This window comes from Coloeus monedula (assembly GCF_965178545.1).
Source record: "Coloeus monedula genome assembly, chromosome: 1".
In the NCBI taxonomy this organism is placed as follows: domain Eukaryota; kingdom Metazoa; phylum Chordata; class Aves; order Passeriformes; family Corvidae; genus Coloeus; species Coloeus monedula.
The window spans coordinates 135,553,225-135,570,897 of record NC_138781.1 but is presented as its reverse complement, the minus strand read 5'-3'; the positions used below and the strand labels follow the sequence as shown (position 1 = coordinate 135,570,897).

The window sequence follows — 17,673 nt, the reverse complement described above, 5'->3', positions numbered from 1 at the left end:
TCCAAAGAAAATATTCCTGCTTGAAATATCAGTCTTTAGGTGAGTTTACTATCTATGCTGATACATGCAAAATTAATTGCAAATATATTTTGTCTTGGAAAGAGAGGTACAAAGCACTGGGTTGTAATCAAATGACTCTGAAATGGAATCCCAACTGTCATTGATTCCTGTGGATTTAGGGCAAGTTAGTTTGACTCCTTCTGTTTGCACTACTCCTGAAGTCTCACAGAAGTGCTGTGGGAAGAGTTATTGCATATTTTTCCATCTTGGAGGCACACTAATATACATTTACATGTTAGCATAATATTAAGTTTATCATTAGACTTAAATTGCTTTGCAAGTGAAAGATGATGCTATCTGACTCATATTTCTTTAAATATTCCTAGGATATCTTAGGAGTGTGTGACATATAGATCTTTCATAGGCACCTAGACATTTAACTGCTATGTAAACCTCTCTTCTCAAAAGTTATGAATTAATTTCATTAAGGAGCTTTTCGATTAGTTCGTCTAATCGAAAGAAGAAAGAGATGGTGCTGGCTCCATAGACCAGACTGATGGCACCTGAGCAGAGTCACTGCAGAGGCTACAGCAGAGCACTGCCGTTGAGTTGGGGCTGATTCATTCAAATCCCCAGCCTCCTTTTACTGCAGTTCGGATTTTTTTATTTGCCTCCCTCTATTTCTTAATTATTTCTTAGTGCTATAGAGCGCAACTTGAATCAAAGTTGTCTTCTCTAAACTGTAATTTTGCATTGTGACAGTACATTTTATTGAGAAGATTCAGAGCAGTTGAGGGAAAACTCACCTGTTGTTTCATACATGCTTACACTGTGGAAATTCAAGTATGGACCTGCTACAAAAAAATGGGCAGCCTCCCAGTCTCCTTGGTCCAAACTGCACAAACCCCCTCTCTATATTGACTGTAGCTGCTGATGGGATTCATTGAGCTGGCTTTCTAGCAGCTGGTGGATGAGAAGCAGAGCGAGAGAGGGAAGGAAAGGTGAGCTCATGGGCTTTGGCAGCAGCCTGCAGTGGGATGGGGTTAAGCCATCCATTAAACCACACCCAGGCCAAGGTGCCGGTGCCCAGCTCACTGGAGCATGCCGCTCACTCCTCCCGGCAGCGCGCGTGTACTTGCAGTGCTACAGCCCACAGTGCCCTGAAAATGAACGCTTGAGTTACCTTGGGTAGTCTTTCATAATGCAGCTACTTTCTTGCTGCATTGGGAGTAACCCAACGCTCTTAATCGATGCATTTTCTCTAAATCCAGCTCATCAGAAACTGGTTAAACTAGTTTGCCATTGGAATGCTCCCAGTCCCCTCTCCTGGATCCCGTCCCGATTTCTGTAAATCATCACCTTCTTGAGGCTGCTGAAACTTTTCCTTGTATCAGCTAGGCTATGGTTTATATCTTGAAACCTAAGCCCTTGTTTTCTCAACAAGAGAGAGAAAGCTTTATTTGTGGAAGCTTTTCAAATCCTTGTTAGCCACGTCCTTAAAGTTCCCAAGCCCTTCATTTGGGAGGAGAGCCATGCTGCTTGCTACGGTTTCTTCATGGTTAAGCAAACCTTACTGCCAGGCTGGGCTGTTGACTGCTTGGGAGTGAAATGAGTGGGCATGATTTCCTGATGTTTCTCATACTGTGGTGTATGCAAAGTTGCTGTTACTTATTATTTTCACTCCAAACTGATTAACAGCAGAACTCAGAGGGTACAGTTGCAATTTATCTTCCAGGGTCTCAGCAAATCCAACTGTTTCAGATACTGTCTATGATCTCTGAGCAGCAAGGGGTTTCTGTTGAATCCACTGCTCTCTGTACCCCTATATCAAACACTGAACTTAGTTCCTGTGCATAATATACCAGTCTCGTTTCAATTCCTGAAAAGCTCATGACACTCTATTGAATTTAAATATTCTGCTATTGCACTGGAGTAATCTTTAAAGTTAAATAGGTGTGAAGCTGAATACAAACAAAACTGATAAGATAATAAGAAGGTTGAATGCAAGTGCCTAATTGGCAATGTTGCTAAACAGGTTTAGGTTCTCTATGCAAGGAAATTATATGGAAGATAATTTTGAGAGGATGCAATTATTTTTACTTAAAAATGTTTAATTAAAAAAAACCCACCTTACACTTTTATCTGAAACTATACTGTAGTTGTTGGTAAAAGGAAGATCATTTATGTAGCAGAGAAACATTGTTATTGAATATTTCTATAAACAGAAGTTGTGATAATTCAGAAAACAAATTGAGGGAAGATATCTGAACATTGCAGAGGCTATAATTTTTCATTTTCCCCATAGGAACATGGTAGTATTGCATGGAATATTGGTGCTCAGTTTGCTTGTTATGGGGGACAGGTTGCTTTGGAAATCTTTTCCAGCAAAAGTCAGTATTACAAAAGGCTAGCAATTTCCACTTTTGTTTCCAAATTATTGATTTTCTAATTTTTTTAAATGAAGCAGGGATAAGAAAAGACTTATTATTGAAGCCTTATTATTGACTTGAAATTTAATCTACTGGTGATTCAGATAATACCATGCAGGACGATTTGAGTAAAAGAGCAATGACCATAAAACAGATCTCAGGGGTCACCAAACTCATGCAGGAGGTCAGTGGAGGAGACAAAGAGATGGTCATTTGTTTATGGATGGCCATCCTTCAAGAGAGAAGAAGAAAATTCTGCAGTGAAATCTCCAGTTCTTGCAGTAATAGTTCGAAATTTTAAAATAAGGAAAGTAGTTGTTGATTAGACTAAGAGAATCAGTTTGAAAAACAAAAAGAAAACCATCTTGTATTTATCGGTTGAATCAATTTGCAATTAGAAGCTCAATATAGAATGAAATTAATCTTTTATATTTTTGCAAGGTACAGGTTTTCTCTCTTACCCCCTTTCTTTCACTTCTCTAAATCTTATCACTTGTGATTACTGAAGATCCCATAGAGCCTTTTAACTTTTTTACAGAGCTGCAAAGATTTTTTTGTTACTGTCTAGTTCATTTACTAGGATTTACAAAGAATTCACTACATTTCAAAAAGGGTTTTACTCTGTTCCGTATTCTTATCCTTCTGTGAAGTGCCAGTGTTCAGTAGCTGCTCTGTTATTCCTTGGAGATGGGGATACATCTGCTGCATGAAACTACAGATGTTGGCTAATGCACTGAAGAAACATCTATGTATGGAAAATCCTATTTGCTTTAGGCACTGAGTTAGCATAGAGTTCTATACAACAATACAACTTTTAGAGTGTTTTGGAAAGAAAATTCAATTCAATAAATACAGCATTTTTCATTTAGATAATACCTTTTTAGTAAATACTAGTCTGAAAAATTGCACTCATTTTAGGTGTGTACCTTACGAGTATTTTGCAGTTTTAAGAATATGTAGACTGGTGTAGAAGGGGTAAAGCTGCTTCTTTTTTGCACCATTACTCTGAGCAAGGATTTCCTTTTGCTGCTTCTCCTTTAAATACCAGCACACTTGGAAATTTTGGAAAGGTTACTCTGTGGCCTAAGCATTTTTCTGTAACAGATTTGTATAGTGTTGAATCCCAGATGGAATCAAAGGAGCAAACCGATTTAAGCTTTTAACCAGCATGCGAGGGTATTTTAATGAAAATTAGTCTGATTCTCCCTTTGAAGCTGTGCATGTGCTGAAAAGGAATGCTACAGATATTCCTTTAGGTAATGCTGGTGACTTCTCTACCACTGCTTATCTCAGATTGCTAACTCTTGAAAGCCTGTGTTTATTCTTAATAGATGTTATAATCAATTGCTGTCTGTTTATTATCATTGCTTCACCTTATTAACCTAAATATTGCCTATTAGTATTTACACCTATGACACTTATAATTAGGTAACTGCTGACAAATCTGAATCAATCTAAGCCTAGTAACGGTGTTTGAGTTGGTGCATACTCAAGCGATGGTGTGTTTCAAGATTTTCACAACTACTTATTTTTGAAGGGTGCAAGGAAAGGAGTTGAAATCATATTTTGTGTTATTACAGTTATGGTTATTCTGCCACTTAGTACAGATAACTTCAGCTCCAGATCTGTTTCCTGGACTCCTTTGTTCCCTTTTCTGAGTTCTTTGTTCCTGTCCTTGCTTCCAGAACATTGCCCAGCACCATCTCACGAGGACCCTGTTTTCATTTTCTCTTGTGGTCATTTCCCTTTTGCTTTTTTTTTCAGCCTTTCCTTTTATTTTTTTTTCCATTCTTATCATCTTGTATGTATGTCAAATTAGGAGCTCACTTACTAGTGCAACAAGTAATCTGACTTCCCTGGAAGTACATACTTTCTGAAACAATGAATGTTGGCTTGGTTTTTGCTTTTTTTTTCAGGATGAGTCCTTATGTGCTGTTCTGTCTCAATCCAAACTTACGATAAGGACAAGAAATATACCACTTTGTTATATAAGACAAAATGTATAGATTGTCCTTGTTTTTTTTTGAAATGCAAAAGACTGTACGCTTTATCAGGAGAACCTGAGATATTCTTTGTTATTTTATTTCCCTTTTAGATGCACTGTATTTGCCAACATCAGGGACAGCAAAGGAAGAAGCAGCTCAGGAAGCACCTGACTGCCTTGTGAAATATTTCAGTGTCGTGTGGTGTAAGGCATCAAAGAAAAAGCACAAGAAGTGGTAAGGTGATGCTATTCTTACGATAAAAGGAAAGTCAGTAATATTGAAAGATATGGAAGGCAAAGACATTGGCAGAGGTACTGTAGAATTGCATACTTGCTCAAGGGAACACCTGGCAGAAAATTGCTGTGCTTTGAATAACAGAGACCCAGCTCTTTAGATGTTTTAGTTCTTCATACCAATGTGGACCACAGGATGAAAACACAGTAGAGATTTTGGGTTTGCTTTTGGTTTGTCTTTTTTTTTTTGGGGGGGGGGGGTGGGGGAAGACTTCAAGAAAGCTTTATATTTATTACATATAAGGCAGATGCATGGGGGAGGCTGGAGCAGGCTGAATAACATTATTCACAGAAGCACCAAATGCTAGTCCAAAGAGAGGATCTGGAAATCAATGGCTGTACTAATTCAGAAATGCCAAATGAGGGATGAGTAGTTGATTAAAGTTGCTCACATAATGAAGAAATGAAGGAGTTAAAATCTGGGGAAAAGATACAGGTAAGTTTCTTGTAGATATTCCAGTCACCGGTAGGGCAATCAGGAATTTCAGAGGTTGGATCTCTACATTTCAGCCAGTCAAACAGCTAAAAATATTATCTTTGTTGGAAAGACAGGCAAACAGCAACATTTCCAGCCCAGCCAAAGTCAACTGTGTAGCAATTTTTAGTCTTGTAGTTTTAGCAGCAGCTGCTGCTGTAAGACATAGTTTGGGTTGATATCAGAGTTAAAAATAAGACTTGCAAACCATAGGCTGCCATCAACTTGAAGCAGTAATTTTTTACTGAAAGCAAAGCAAGAATTAACTTTGCTAATGGAGCCAAAGATATTTTGTAAGGGAGTAGGATTGGACAATGTTTCTGCAAAGCATAATGTGATTTATTTTAGGTCAGAGATGGCTTCTCTGCTCTTTTGTTACAATTGTGACATTGTGAGCCTTGTTAGGACCAGGCAGTTTTGATTTGCAAATCAGTCTGTGACTTAGAAGTTAATTTGAATTTATTTATAGCAAAGCAATATATGTACAGACTTGCTTGTTTTTGAAAAAGGCAGAGTGAAAGAGAGTAATGCCTGGAATGCATCAGCCACCACCCTGTTGTTCTTGTGTTTTTTCAAGTCCTGTCATCTTGAATTAGCAGCAAACACAATAGAAAAATGAACATTGTGATTTTCTCTGGTAAAAGTTTTTTTACCATGTTTGATGGTGTTAGAGAGCACAACAATACCAATGTCATTAGTGCTAACTTGCCCATTCAGAGTTGCTTTCAATTCTTATTGATTCTAAGAAAATAATAAATTGACCAATTTAAGCAGTGTGAGTTTTAAATTTCTGCAATTATTTGGCTCACTGAGTGAGAAGGAAAGGTAGTGGTGCTTACCTCCAAAATTGTGTGTAATACTGGGAAGTTTATAGTGAATGTGTATGAGGCTCCAGGATTATTATTTTTAAATGGGAAGAAAAAGGCAAAGGAAGAATTTTCTTTTTCCTTAGGCTTACCAGGGCTGGATCAAGGATGGCACAGGGGAACCTAAAACCAGCACAGATTATAGCTCATTTTTGAGGCAGCAGAACATCTTTCTGTTCTCCCCTGCAATGTCCTAATTCCTTAATAATGCATTGCAAAGAATTTAGGACGTGCTGTCTTGTAAATTGCTGTATGTTACAGAAATGGTTATTTCTGGCAGCTGCATAAACAGTTGAGCTTTGTAGGTTTGCTTTTTGCCTTCCCAGTTTCCATCTACCCTTAAAGCCCATCCTGTCTTAGAATTAGACTCTTCTGACCAGAATCTGCACAGGGATACACCTGTATTCAGTATGCTCAGCCTGAAGCTATGTAGAGGCAATAACAGAAAACAAAAATGCAGAGCAAAGGAGATCATAAATGCCCTCCCCAAGCACCCTGTTCAGGAAGACACGTGTATTCTCTTGTGTTCAGGCATCTTCAGCTCTTTCCTGAAAGCAAGTGTTCTTTCAAGAACCAAACAAGGTTCACTATGTGCTTTCTGAATACTTTCAAAGGAAAGAAAAAAAAGTGTCTCCCTTTAGGCCAGACTATTTTTCAGCACTTGCTTAGGCTGTGAAATACCTCAGTAATTTTTTCCTCTTAAAGGAATTCAAACCCAGACCTTCACCTTCCAACCTTTCACATTCCTAGAAGTGGCAGACCTGAGCTTTGCAAACAGCTTCCAGGAGTCTTTAAATGTGGTGTTTGTTGGATAAAATGTGCCTTGGGAGGCCTTGCTTCTTTCTTCACAGCTGAGTGATTTAACTGCTGGTCTACACAATCATGCCTTTTTTGTTTGTTTGTTTTGGCCTGACTAAGGATTCAAGCCTGTTTATCTAAATTTACACAAATTCAACAATTGAGATAAAGAATTCTGAAGTGATGTGGCTTTGACATCTCTGAGTTAATAAAATGAATTATATATGTCCTCTGTTTCTTGTGTGAGAGCTTCAACCAGTAGACTGCTCTTTAAAACAAGGAACCCCCACTCTTTCCTACATTGTTGTGTTAAAAGGAAGTGGCAGCTGTAGCTGTATTTTGTAATGAGACCAGTAGTATTTGTAGCTGCTCTGAGAATGCCCACCTGACTGAGCCCAACAACTATTGAACTTACTCATAAATCTTGGCAATAATCAGAGCATGTTCCAGAGCATATGTAGAAGTGAAGATTTCAGGTGCATCTGAATCTTTAAGTGTAAAAAAACAAATTTAGAATTATTTTTAAAGTAGAGAATACCCTGTTTAGATCAATAGTGAGAGGGGTTAGGAGAGTTCTTTTGGGGGCATGAAAGAAAGGGAAAAGGACCTAGGATGGTTAGTAAGGCAAACTGCTGGATTTTACAATGTGGGGCTAATTTTTAAAAGGTCTCTTGAGCAGTTGTTTGACATTCAGTAGACTTAGTTGGTGATGAGGATGACCAAGTATTTGCTCATATACTCTGCTATCTAATTCTGATTGTTAGCACTCACATGTCACTCTGTTAAGGAGGGAAAGGCTTTATGTGTAACAATCGTATGTTTCAGATACCTTTGCACAGTTTTTCCTTCCTGCAGATGAGTACTAGTGTTAAGGAAGTAGTACTTGCTGTGTTGTCCTAATTAATTAATTTTTATGTTCTTTTAGGTACTGGATATAAAGCTAAAGAGCTAGAAAGTCTCCATGAAGGTCAAACACTGATGGTTGGCGGAAAAGAAATTGAAGTGATGGGTGTAATTTCAGCAGATGATTTCAGCAGTGGCAGGTGTTTTCAGGCTGGAATAGGGACTCACGACACAGTTCCAGCTGCATTATCTGAAACTATTACAAAACCATTCTGTAAACCATTCAAAAATGTCTGTCAACCCAGTACTAAAGAGAATATGCTCAAAGATTCTCAAAGCTGCAAACCTCGCCATGATCCAAATACTTCAAGTAAGATTGAAATTTTAAAGTTTATTTAAACATCCTCTGACTCTCAAAAAATATTGAATGTGTAATTCCATGTATTACTGAAGTATTTCTGACATATAGTACTAGTGTTCAATCATGTTAGGGTTTTGTCACGTGTGTTTCTAACAAGTAAAATATTCTGCACTGCATAAAGTTTTTCTTAGTTGTTACAGATGGCTGTGGAAACACATTAGAGTAGTTTCTGAGAGTTTTGCCAAGGGAAATGAGTTTATTGATCAGAGAAACAATCTGACACATGCTAGAAGTTCTAGATGAGTTCCAGCTTCCCCCTGGGGCAGCACAGTAATTGCAGAGGAGGATCAGTAATAGAAAAGTTATGCCACTTTCAGAGAATTGTGTCTGACAATTCCTGATCCATCTCATCCAGGGAGTGTAACTACAGTACTCAAACTCAACCAGATATGTTTTGGAATAAATGTTTAGTTTTATAGTGCTAGAAGTATGGTGTGCTGAAGAGCCATAAGAGTTCACATACTGTGTAGGAACAGGCTGGTTAAGCAGTTGTGTAAGAGGGACCCCATAAACATTTGATAGGTGCAGGAAGTGGTGTTGATTATCTAAGCAGAAGTATTCTTTTGTCTACAAACCATTTAGGAACTATATTCTGCTGGTGAATCTGTCTTTCAGATGGAAGATAATGAGTGTAAAAAACATTGCTAAGCAGAGCCATTCTTATTTTTAAAAATATACTTTTTTTTCTACATTCTTACTATAATACCTCCATCCTAGTTCTTACCTCATATCCTGATATGATATGGGACTTTTTGAAGCTGTTACCTAGCTGCTATGTAAATAAACAATGAAATCTTAATCAAGTGGTAATTAGTGATATCACTGGCCCTTTTGTAGGGCATCCTGATTAACACCAGCTTCTGGTCTTAATTTAACTTGATTACATTTTATCTAAGAATGTTCCTTCCTGTGGTTGCGAGATGATGCTGCATTAACATTCTTACAAAAAAAAGCCAATATATTCAGCACATAAATTTACTTGTTTACTGTTTCTGCACTAGTTTGTTAAAAAGTTGCATTTTATTCTAGTTGTCATCTCTGACTTCTGGTGAATTTGAATACCTCCTATCAGATTTTGGGAGCCCTCAAGACATCAATAGGTTGGATTCTCTGTCTTCAGGTTTGCTTACACAGGAGAATCACATTATTTAATGCCTGATTGCATAACCTCTTGCAGAAGTTACTGGGATACTTTACAAGCCCAGGACCTTGATACTGAAACAGTCAGAGGTTTTCATGTTGAAGTCTATGATTACAGTTGATTAAAATGCACCTTCTACAAAACGGAAAGCCAGCAGAACAGAGCACACTGACAAAGATGCAGAACTACATCTTCCACATACAATCTCTAAGCTTTTAGTCCAGTGTTTATCCAAGCCTTGTTTCTTCTTCATTTTCATCCAAATTTTTGTCAGAAAGGTTATCTTTTTGTTACCACTGGGTCTTAAATATATACACATGCAGTTTGATTTAATCCATCAGAACTCAACCCTTTGTCAGTAGGAAACAAAATCTTCCTGACTGATACAAGCCTTCAACCAACCTATTCCCATGAATAAATTATCAGTATAGATCTACTCTAGTGACATAAAAATACCAGAAGCTATAAATTGCTTTCTCATTCTGTCCTCTGACAATCCAATTTTTCAGTGAAGGTATGTAGCAGCAGCAGAAGCAACCCAGTATGGACATTGTCTAGCAAAACTATGATGTTTGTAAACAGATTATGGCAAGCAAAACTATTACTCAGATGTTGCTCAACACTTCATTCTCTCTTTGCCTCTGTATGTCTTCAAACCTGTCAACTTCTTTTATTCATGCACTGTGTCAGTTTTTGTCAGGTCATGCTCAATCCTTCCTTATTTTTCTTTAGCAAATCAGTGCCTTGTTTCTTGTCTTCTCTGTTTCTTGGACAGAGAAGTCTTTCTGGGAAGCTACAAGAATATCCCCTTGAAATGCAGTATTTAGATTTTTTGTAGGTCATTGTTTATGGTTTTTTCTTAGACTTTCAATTCAGAAGTATTCTGGAACTTTTTCTAATTTAACTCTGAATTCAAAGTCATCATGCAGCTTTTATTGGGTAGGCGGTTTCACCTCATCAGGAAAAAACCCGTCATATTTCTCAGTTTATCACCTTTACCTTTGAGAAGAATGCAAACTATTTGGAAAACCTCTTTAAAAAAATGTTTTTATGTAGAAGGCAGTCTAGGTACTTATAAATGCATTTTCAGTCTGAGAATGGTCGATATATTAAACAGTATTTTTAACAGTCATTAGATCATTGACTTTAACCCTAACGGATTTTGCTAACAGACTAAAAGTAATGCTTTTGTGTAATACTTCATTATGCTTTGAACTTCAAGATTCTCTAGTTATGCCACGACCAAATTCAAGTCATCAGTGGATGTTCAATAAGGCTGGTTTACCTGTGGTGGATGTAGTTGTAGATCCTTACATTGCAAATAATCTCCGCCAACATCAGAAAGAAGGAATTATATTTCTATATGAATGTGTAATGGGAATGAGGTAAGGTAATAATTATCCTTTTGGCTTTTAATACCTATAGTATTTTCATGCCCATGTTTGAAATGTGACATCTTGGGAAGTTTTGAAGTTTTGAGCAATTGTTCAGTTGATTAATGTTAGTAATTTTCTCCCAAAAGAGGCTGCACAAGTTTTTTCTGACCTAAATGTACCATCACACTTACCATGATTTTGCCAGATGTCATGAGATGCTAGTGCACCAAAAGGCCAGTCATTTCTACATACCAAGTTTTATAAACACAGATAAAATCAAAGTCATGCTGAAGAACACTGCTTTCTGGGATTTATATTTCATATAATTCAAAGTTATTAATGTAATTTATAATTCAGGCTTTTAGAATAAAAAGGATGTTATTTCAACCTGTTGAAAAAAATACAGCATTGTTTTCAAAAGTATAAATTATAGTGTAATAGATTCCTTAAGGTATTGGATAATAATTTTAGTTCTAAAAGCAGATTTAAACTTTAGTTTTAGAGGACTAATGAGTTACTGTGGAAAATGAGAATTTTCATTCTAAGATCTTGTACTATAACTGAATAAAAACCTACAGTATACTTATTACAGTACCATAATAAGTATAAATAGGTTCTTTATACTTCATAAAACAACTGCAGAAGCAAATCCCTAAACCAATTGTGAACAATTATAAATATGTCTTTTAAAATGTTACCACTGCCTCATTACATCTTGCAGAGTTAGTGGCAGGTTTGGAGCTATTCTTGCTGATGAGATGGGCTTAGGAAAAACACTGCAATGCATTGCACTTGTCTGGACTCTTCTCCGTCAAGGGCCCTATGGATGCAAACCTGTGCTAAAGCGAGCACTGGTGGTCACCCCTGGGAGTCTGGTGAAAAACTGGAAAAAGGAATTTCAGAAATGGTTGGGAAGTGAAAGAATCAAAGTCTTTACAGTTGATCAGGTAAGATTTATTTCCAAAAGGAATTATGATTTTTTTTCCTCTTTTTTTTTTTTTTTTTTTAAACTAGAGACCAAGCCTAGTAATTCTCTGTTAATATTTATTTGTAATACATTATTTCTTCTTCACATAATTGTCCATATGGGTATTTTGCGGTCGGTCATAACTCAAGCTCACAGGTAGCATATGTCTGTCTTACGTTTCCTCTGGTTTCACCTGTGAAGTTGTAAAAGGTGACATGCTCGTCTCTGTACCTCTTCAGTTTAAGGAGTTTTCTGTTGTCTCTCAAAGTGCACACCTTCCCTGCTTTACATACCAAAGCATCTACCTTGTACTCTGTTTCTGTGGTAGTTGCTTTTGTTCTGTACTGAAAACTTCTGTTTTGTTTTGGCTGCCTATTTTGGGGTACTTCAGGAGGTTATTCCCATTACTGTCACTGTCAAGAATTAGATCTCTGTTGAGATGATTTAAAGTCTCATGAGTTACCAAGCCTAGAGTCTCAGTGTTAGGTAATGAGACTATCTCTCATCTCTAGAAGATTGCAGACAAGTGCAAATCTTACTAAGAAGCAGGATGATGCTGATCCCTGTCCTCTCCTATAGTGAAGCTGTTCCTGCTGGTATTAACATTCATGAATTCAAAGGAAGTGGAGAGCTTACAGTACCTGCATTGGTGCTTGCAACAAAGATACTTATATTCCAAAATTATTTTTAATCTAATAATTCCATACAGGTAGACTGATGAAACAAATAGTACTTCATTCTAAAGGTTATCCAATCCTTACATCAACCAGATTTGCCTTTAGTTTCTTGCATTATGCTTATTGTCTGTATGGAAGAATGAGTATTTCAGATGAAACAGAAGTTTTCAATGGAAGTTTACTTCTTGGTAGACTGTACAAAATTTTGTAGCAATAAATATTTCTTCAAATTTGACTCATTATTGCCAAACTCTTGAAACTGCTGATCTTCCACTGAAGACAATGCATGTGTAATAGGTGTATTTTGCATTGTTTGCTTTTCTTAGTAACTTGTTTCAGGTTGTGGAAATGAAGCAAACTGACTTGTCAGGAACTGTAATATAATATAGGTTAGGATGGGAGATGTGAAATTTCCTAAAAGAAATGGATACAAGGCAAAATATAATATGGCAACATTTTAACCTAAAAGGGTAGTTAGAGATAATTGAGCGTTTTCTTGCAGTTTTTATGAGTAATGTTGGGAGGAGAAAGCCTGAATTTGATGACAGTTACTATGCCCCAAAATGATAGTAGCTTTCATTTTCTTTAAGTTTAAATAACTTTAATACTCTTACTTATAACTCATCTCATTGGACCTATTTGATTGGGGACATTCAGCAGCTTTAAAGATTGTGTTCCCAAATACCATGGAATATATTGTCATGCAAAAGGAAGACACAGTATGACTTGCCTGGGGTATAATGAGGTATTTCAAAATAATTTACTGTCTTTCTTCTCTGGAAAAACAGCAATTACCATACTGTTACTTCTCCAGTATAACTTAAAAGGAAGAACTTGTCTCAAACATTTTTTTCTGTTCTTGTCTATAAGGAATGCATTCAAAGAACTGGTAGACTTTTTAAAATGTTTTCCTCACTTTCATGCTGAAACACCACAAACCGATCCTAATCCTTCAGTAATAGACTTTTTAAAACACCAGGATATGATCTGCTTTTAAAATGTGATTACACTTTAATTATGTTAAAATGCAAATGCCGTGTACAGAACATTGCTTTTAAAATGCAGGCATCCCCACAAAGGTTGCTTTTAGGTCTTGTTAGTTCATATTCTCAGCATTTGAGATGTGTTTGAGAGAATAATTCCTTTATCTGTCTACAGAGTTATCACTTCTTACTGGAGTGGTTTCGATTCAGTTTTTAAGTGAAAATATCTGGAAAAATAATTAATTATAGGTTTACATTGCTTTATGATTCAGCATTTTTGAATTTACACTTCACCAGCTACATTGGATTTGAACTAGTGCAAAGAAAGGTCTGTTCAAAGAGTAAGTCTGGGACATTATGGACTTCTAATACTGATTGACAATTGCTCCATACATGGCTCCAGGCAAATTGCTTAAACCTGTCAAGTCACTTGGGGTAATTGTTAAAATGGAGGCTATAATATAGACATATCTTGCAGCCAGTTAAGAGTATGAATTAATTACTTGAAATTAGCTTGTAAATTTATTTTAATTTTTCATCCATCATCCACTGCTGTTGTTACATGCAGTAGGAAATACATTATATTTGGCTGCAGGAGGCTTGTAATAAGTCAGGACTCTCCTGCCTTTTTTTTTTAAGGAGTTCAAACTGTCCTGAACACTTGATCTTTTACCAGGGGATAGATGTTGGAGGCTGTTCCCCAGTGCCTCAGCACTTTCCCCATAGTCTCAGCTCACAGCTTGAAAATGTAGGAAAAGAAAATGATTTCTGAACCCTGGGCATCTTCTGATGCTTGACGATCCCAAGAGAAATTCAGAGAGGCATTGCCTCTGTCTTCAAGGCTGCAATGTGGAGCCTATATAGTGGGCTGGGACAACACTGGGTCTTCCCTACAGAGCTCCTCTGTCTCTCTGTTCCTGTGTTGGGTAATTGTCTGCTCCTGTTTTGAAAATGGCAGTAAAAATACAACAAGAAAACAGGCAGTTAACTACAGTCCTGGAAAGAACAGGAAAGCTCCAGTCTAGTTCCAAACACCTGGGGAAAATGGGTGCTTGTTCTTGTTACCTGGTCCTTAGTAATCCTTGCTTCCTCTGACACGCTGGGCCTCTTTGTGAGCAGCATGTGGGGGACTGATCTACTGCATGGTACTTTGTGAGATTAATGTGCTGGACTCATCCCATAGATTCATCTGAATCATCTGCTAGGAGGCTCTAAAGGCTGTGATAATTAAGTGGTGCTGCTTTTACAATGTATTACACCATCTGGCTCCAGACTTAGTTGTCTGTGTTTGGTAACTGATCTTGTTTGGAAATAAAAATACCTTCTAAGGCTCTAGATTGATTTGCTTTCACAATTAAAGAGGTTCTCCAGCTTGTCAGCTGCACCCATAGCTTGCTTAGTTAGTGAACACTGCTAGGACATAGGAAGAAGCATTCACGAAATTAGCATCTGGAGCCACATGGAAAGGTAAGGGACATGCCCACAGTAGGTTTTTCCATTTTTATGCATAATTGCAAGACAGGTAAACAATCCTAGTACATTTACAAGTCTACACAGAAATGTAGCTATTTCTGGAAACCTTCTTGGAGGAAGCTCACCGTCCCATTACAGTATTTAGTGTGTGCATTTCCTTCAGCAGACATGAAAATTCTTGGTGTCTGTTGAAGGAAAAGGGCTTGAGGGGTATATGAGTGGAGATAGTTGCAGTCATTTTCTGACTGGTAATAGAAGGATTAGAAATATACCAGTAGACAGACATGTTTTCTGGGGCTGCTTATGGACTCTTATTTTCTGAGTCCCAGGGTGAGCTTACCTGTTGGCCAACCCATCAATGTTAAGGGCTAGTAACAAAATTAATTATAGAATAGTTGTGGAATACCCCATTGAAAGGGACCTCAAGGATCATGCGGTCCAACATTTCTTGGTAAAAACACTGTCTAGACAAGATGACCCAGCATTCTGTCCAGCCACATCTCCACCACTCCTCTGGGGAGATTATTCCAACAGCTGATTGTTCTCATTGTGAAAAATTTTCATGTGCAATTGGAACTTCCTCAGGAGTGACTTGTACCCATTATCCCTTGTCTTTTCCATGTGACTTCTTGTAAAAAGGGAGTCTCCATCTTCACTTTAAAGGTTATAAGGTCTCCCCTAAGTCTTCTTTTCTCAAGGCTGAACAAACCCGGTTGTCTCAGCCTTTGCCCCTGGGACAGGCTTCCCAGTCTGTGGCTCTTCTCCGGACCTTCTCCAGCCTGTCCACATCTTTTCTGCACAGCAGGGACCAAAACTGAACACAGTATTCCAGCGTGGCCTGATGAGCACTGAGCAGAGTGGGATAATGACTTCTTGATCTCTGCTGGTGATGCCCCTGTGGATGCAGCCCAACATCCCGTTGGCTTTCTGTGCCAGCACAGCACTGTTTGCTCCTATTGATCTGATTGTCCACCTGGATCCCCAGATCCCTTCCACAGAGATGCTCCCCAGCTGGGTAGATCCCGGCCCGTGCTGCACACCTGGGTTATGTTTTCCCTTATGGGTGCAAGACCTTATGCTTGCCCTTGCTGGACTTCATCAGATTCTTGCTAGCCACTCTCCAGCCTACCCAAATCTTCCTGCAGGATGGCTCTCTCTTCCACAGTGTCCACTTTCCTACTCAGTTTGGTATCATTGGGAAACTTCATCAAGTGGTACACTTGATCCCGTCTTCCCAATCACTTACGAAGATATTAAACAGCGCTGGGCCCAGCATCGATTCCTGGGGGACCCCACCCATGCCACGCTGACCATCTGAAAAGGAGCCATTGACCAGCACCCTCTGGGTGCCCTTGTCAGCCAGGTCCCACCACTACACAGAGCACTCATCCACACCACAGCCCATCTGTTTCTCCAGGAGGAGCTGTGGGAAACCATACTGAAAGCCTTGGAGAAATCCAGGCAGGCAATGTCCACCGCCCACCCCACATCGACCAAGCAGGTTACTTTGTCACAGAGGGTGGTCAGGGTTGTCAAGCTCAAATTGTCCTTACTGAGTTCATGTTGGCTTTTCCTAATCCTGTGCTCCATCTGAATTGTGATGATGCCATGATGATTTTTTGCCTTTTCTTTTAAACCCCTTTTATACCTTTTTACAACTTCTGTATTCTTTAGTGCTTTTGCCTACATTCTTGGACTTGTTTGTTAAGCTAACAGACTAAACATTTTAGAAGTTTCGTAGTTAGGGGTCAATATGCCCCAGACCCCAAGGTCCTCTCCAGAACACAAAATAGAACCATCCAGAGGAAGGTTTCTTGGGGAGGAGGGGCTCACTCGAGCCTGTCATTGGGGAATCTTTGATAGATATGCTAATTAGTAAGACCTATAATGTTATACCAGATCTGTTGTGGGTGTGCATTACGGTGTGCATTGGGGTGCATTCAACCTGGACGTAGTGCATCTAAGGATCCTTAAAATAAATACCAAGGTAAAATCCCTTTTTCCCTTTTAACCATGTTTGACTCTTGGTTTTAAAGACCAGGAAAAGGCATCAGTGAGAGCTCCCATAAAGATTCATTCTATAACTTTAAGTTCCTCCTTTAAGCCCTACTTGTAGATGGGGGTGATATTATCCTTCCAGTCCTCTGGGATATTCCCTGCTCTCCTTTGACTTCTCCAAAGGTTATGCAGAGTGGCCTTGCAATGATGTCAGTCAGCTCTCTTAACACCACTGGGCAATGCCAGGGCCCATTAATCCATAGGGGTCAAGCTCCTGTAATAGCTCACCCCCCACTCTTCACTGATGCTGGTGGGTCTGTATTTGCATCAGCCTGGATTTTTGTTCCCTGGGCAGGGAACCCAGCACTGCTGGTGAAGACAGAGATAAAGAATGTGCTGTGACTAATTCACCTCTCCTGTTTATCGGTGGGCCAATATTTTCCTTCTGTTTCTGCTTGTTTTTTATATACCTGAAGAACCGTTTCTTGCAGTTTTTGATGTCTCTGGCTAGATTAATTTCTAGCTGACCTTTTGCTTTTCTGCCTGCATCTCTGCAGGCCCTGGCAATGCCCTTGTAGGTCTCAAGAGGTATTTATCCACATTTCCATCACTGCTACACTTTGTTTTTGATTTTGACTCAGAAGCTAACAGTTAAGACAAGGGGGTCTCTTGCTTCACCTGTTTCTCTTATCTTCAAAGGGGATGAACTATTTTCATGCTTCCAGAAGAGCATTCTTGAAAAACTCCCAGCACTTGTGAGTTCCTTTGGCCTCCATGAAAGCTTCCTGCAGAATCCTTCCCAGCTGAGCTCTGAGCAACCTGAACTTTGCTCTTCTACAATCTGATACCTGGAACCTATTCATTAGGTTTAATAATATCAATATAATATCATATTCAATAATATAATATTCAATTAAAAACTACAAAGGGAATTCTGGTACAATGTGG

General features: G+C 38.5%; 1 protein-coding gene across 1 annotated transcript in view; it reads left to right on the top strand.

Annotated features, from left to right (window-relative positions):
- The window catches only part of RAD54B (RAD54 homolog B), a gene marked incomplete at its 3' end in the record, with an annotated part of 63,592 nt that overhangs the window by 34,628 nt on the left and 11,291 nt on the right, over nucleotides 1–17,673 (top strand). The window contains 5 exon segments of the mRNA XM_082296877.1: nucleotides 4,525–4,649; nucleotides 4,653–4,725; nucleotides 7,772–8,059; nucleotides 10,474–10,636; nucleotides 11,349–11,574. Coding sequence (XP_082153003.1) covers nucleotides 4,525–4,649; nucleotides 4,653–4,725; nucleotides 7,772–8,059; nucleotides 10,474–10,636; nucleotides 11,349–11,574 — 875 coding nt within the window.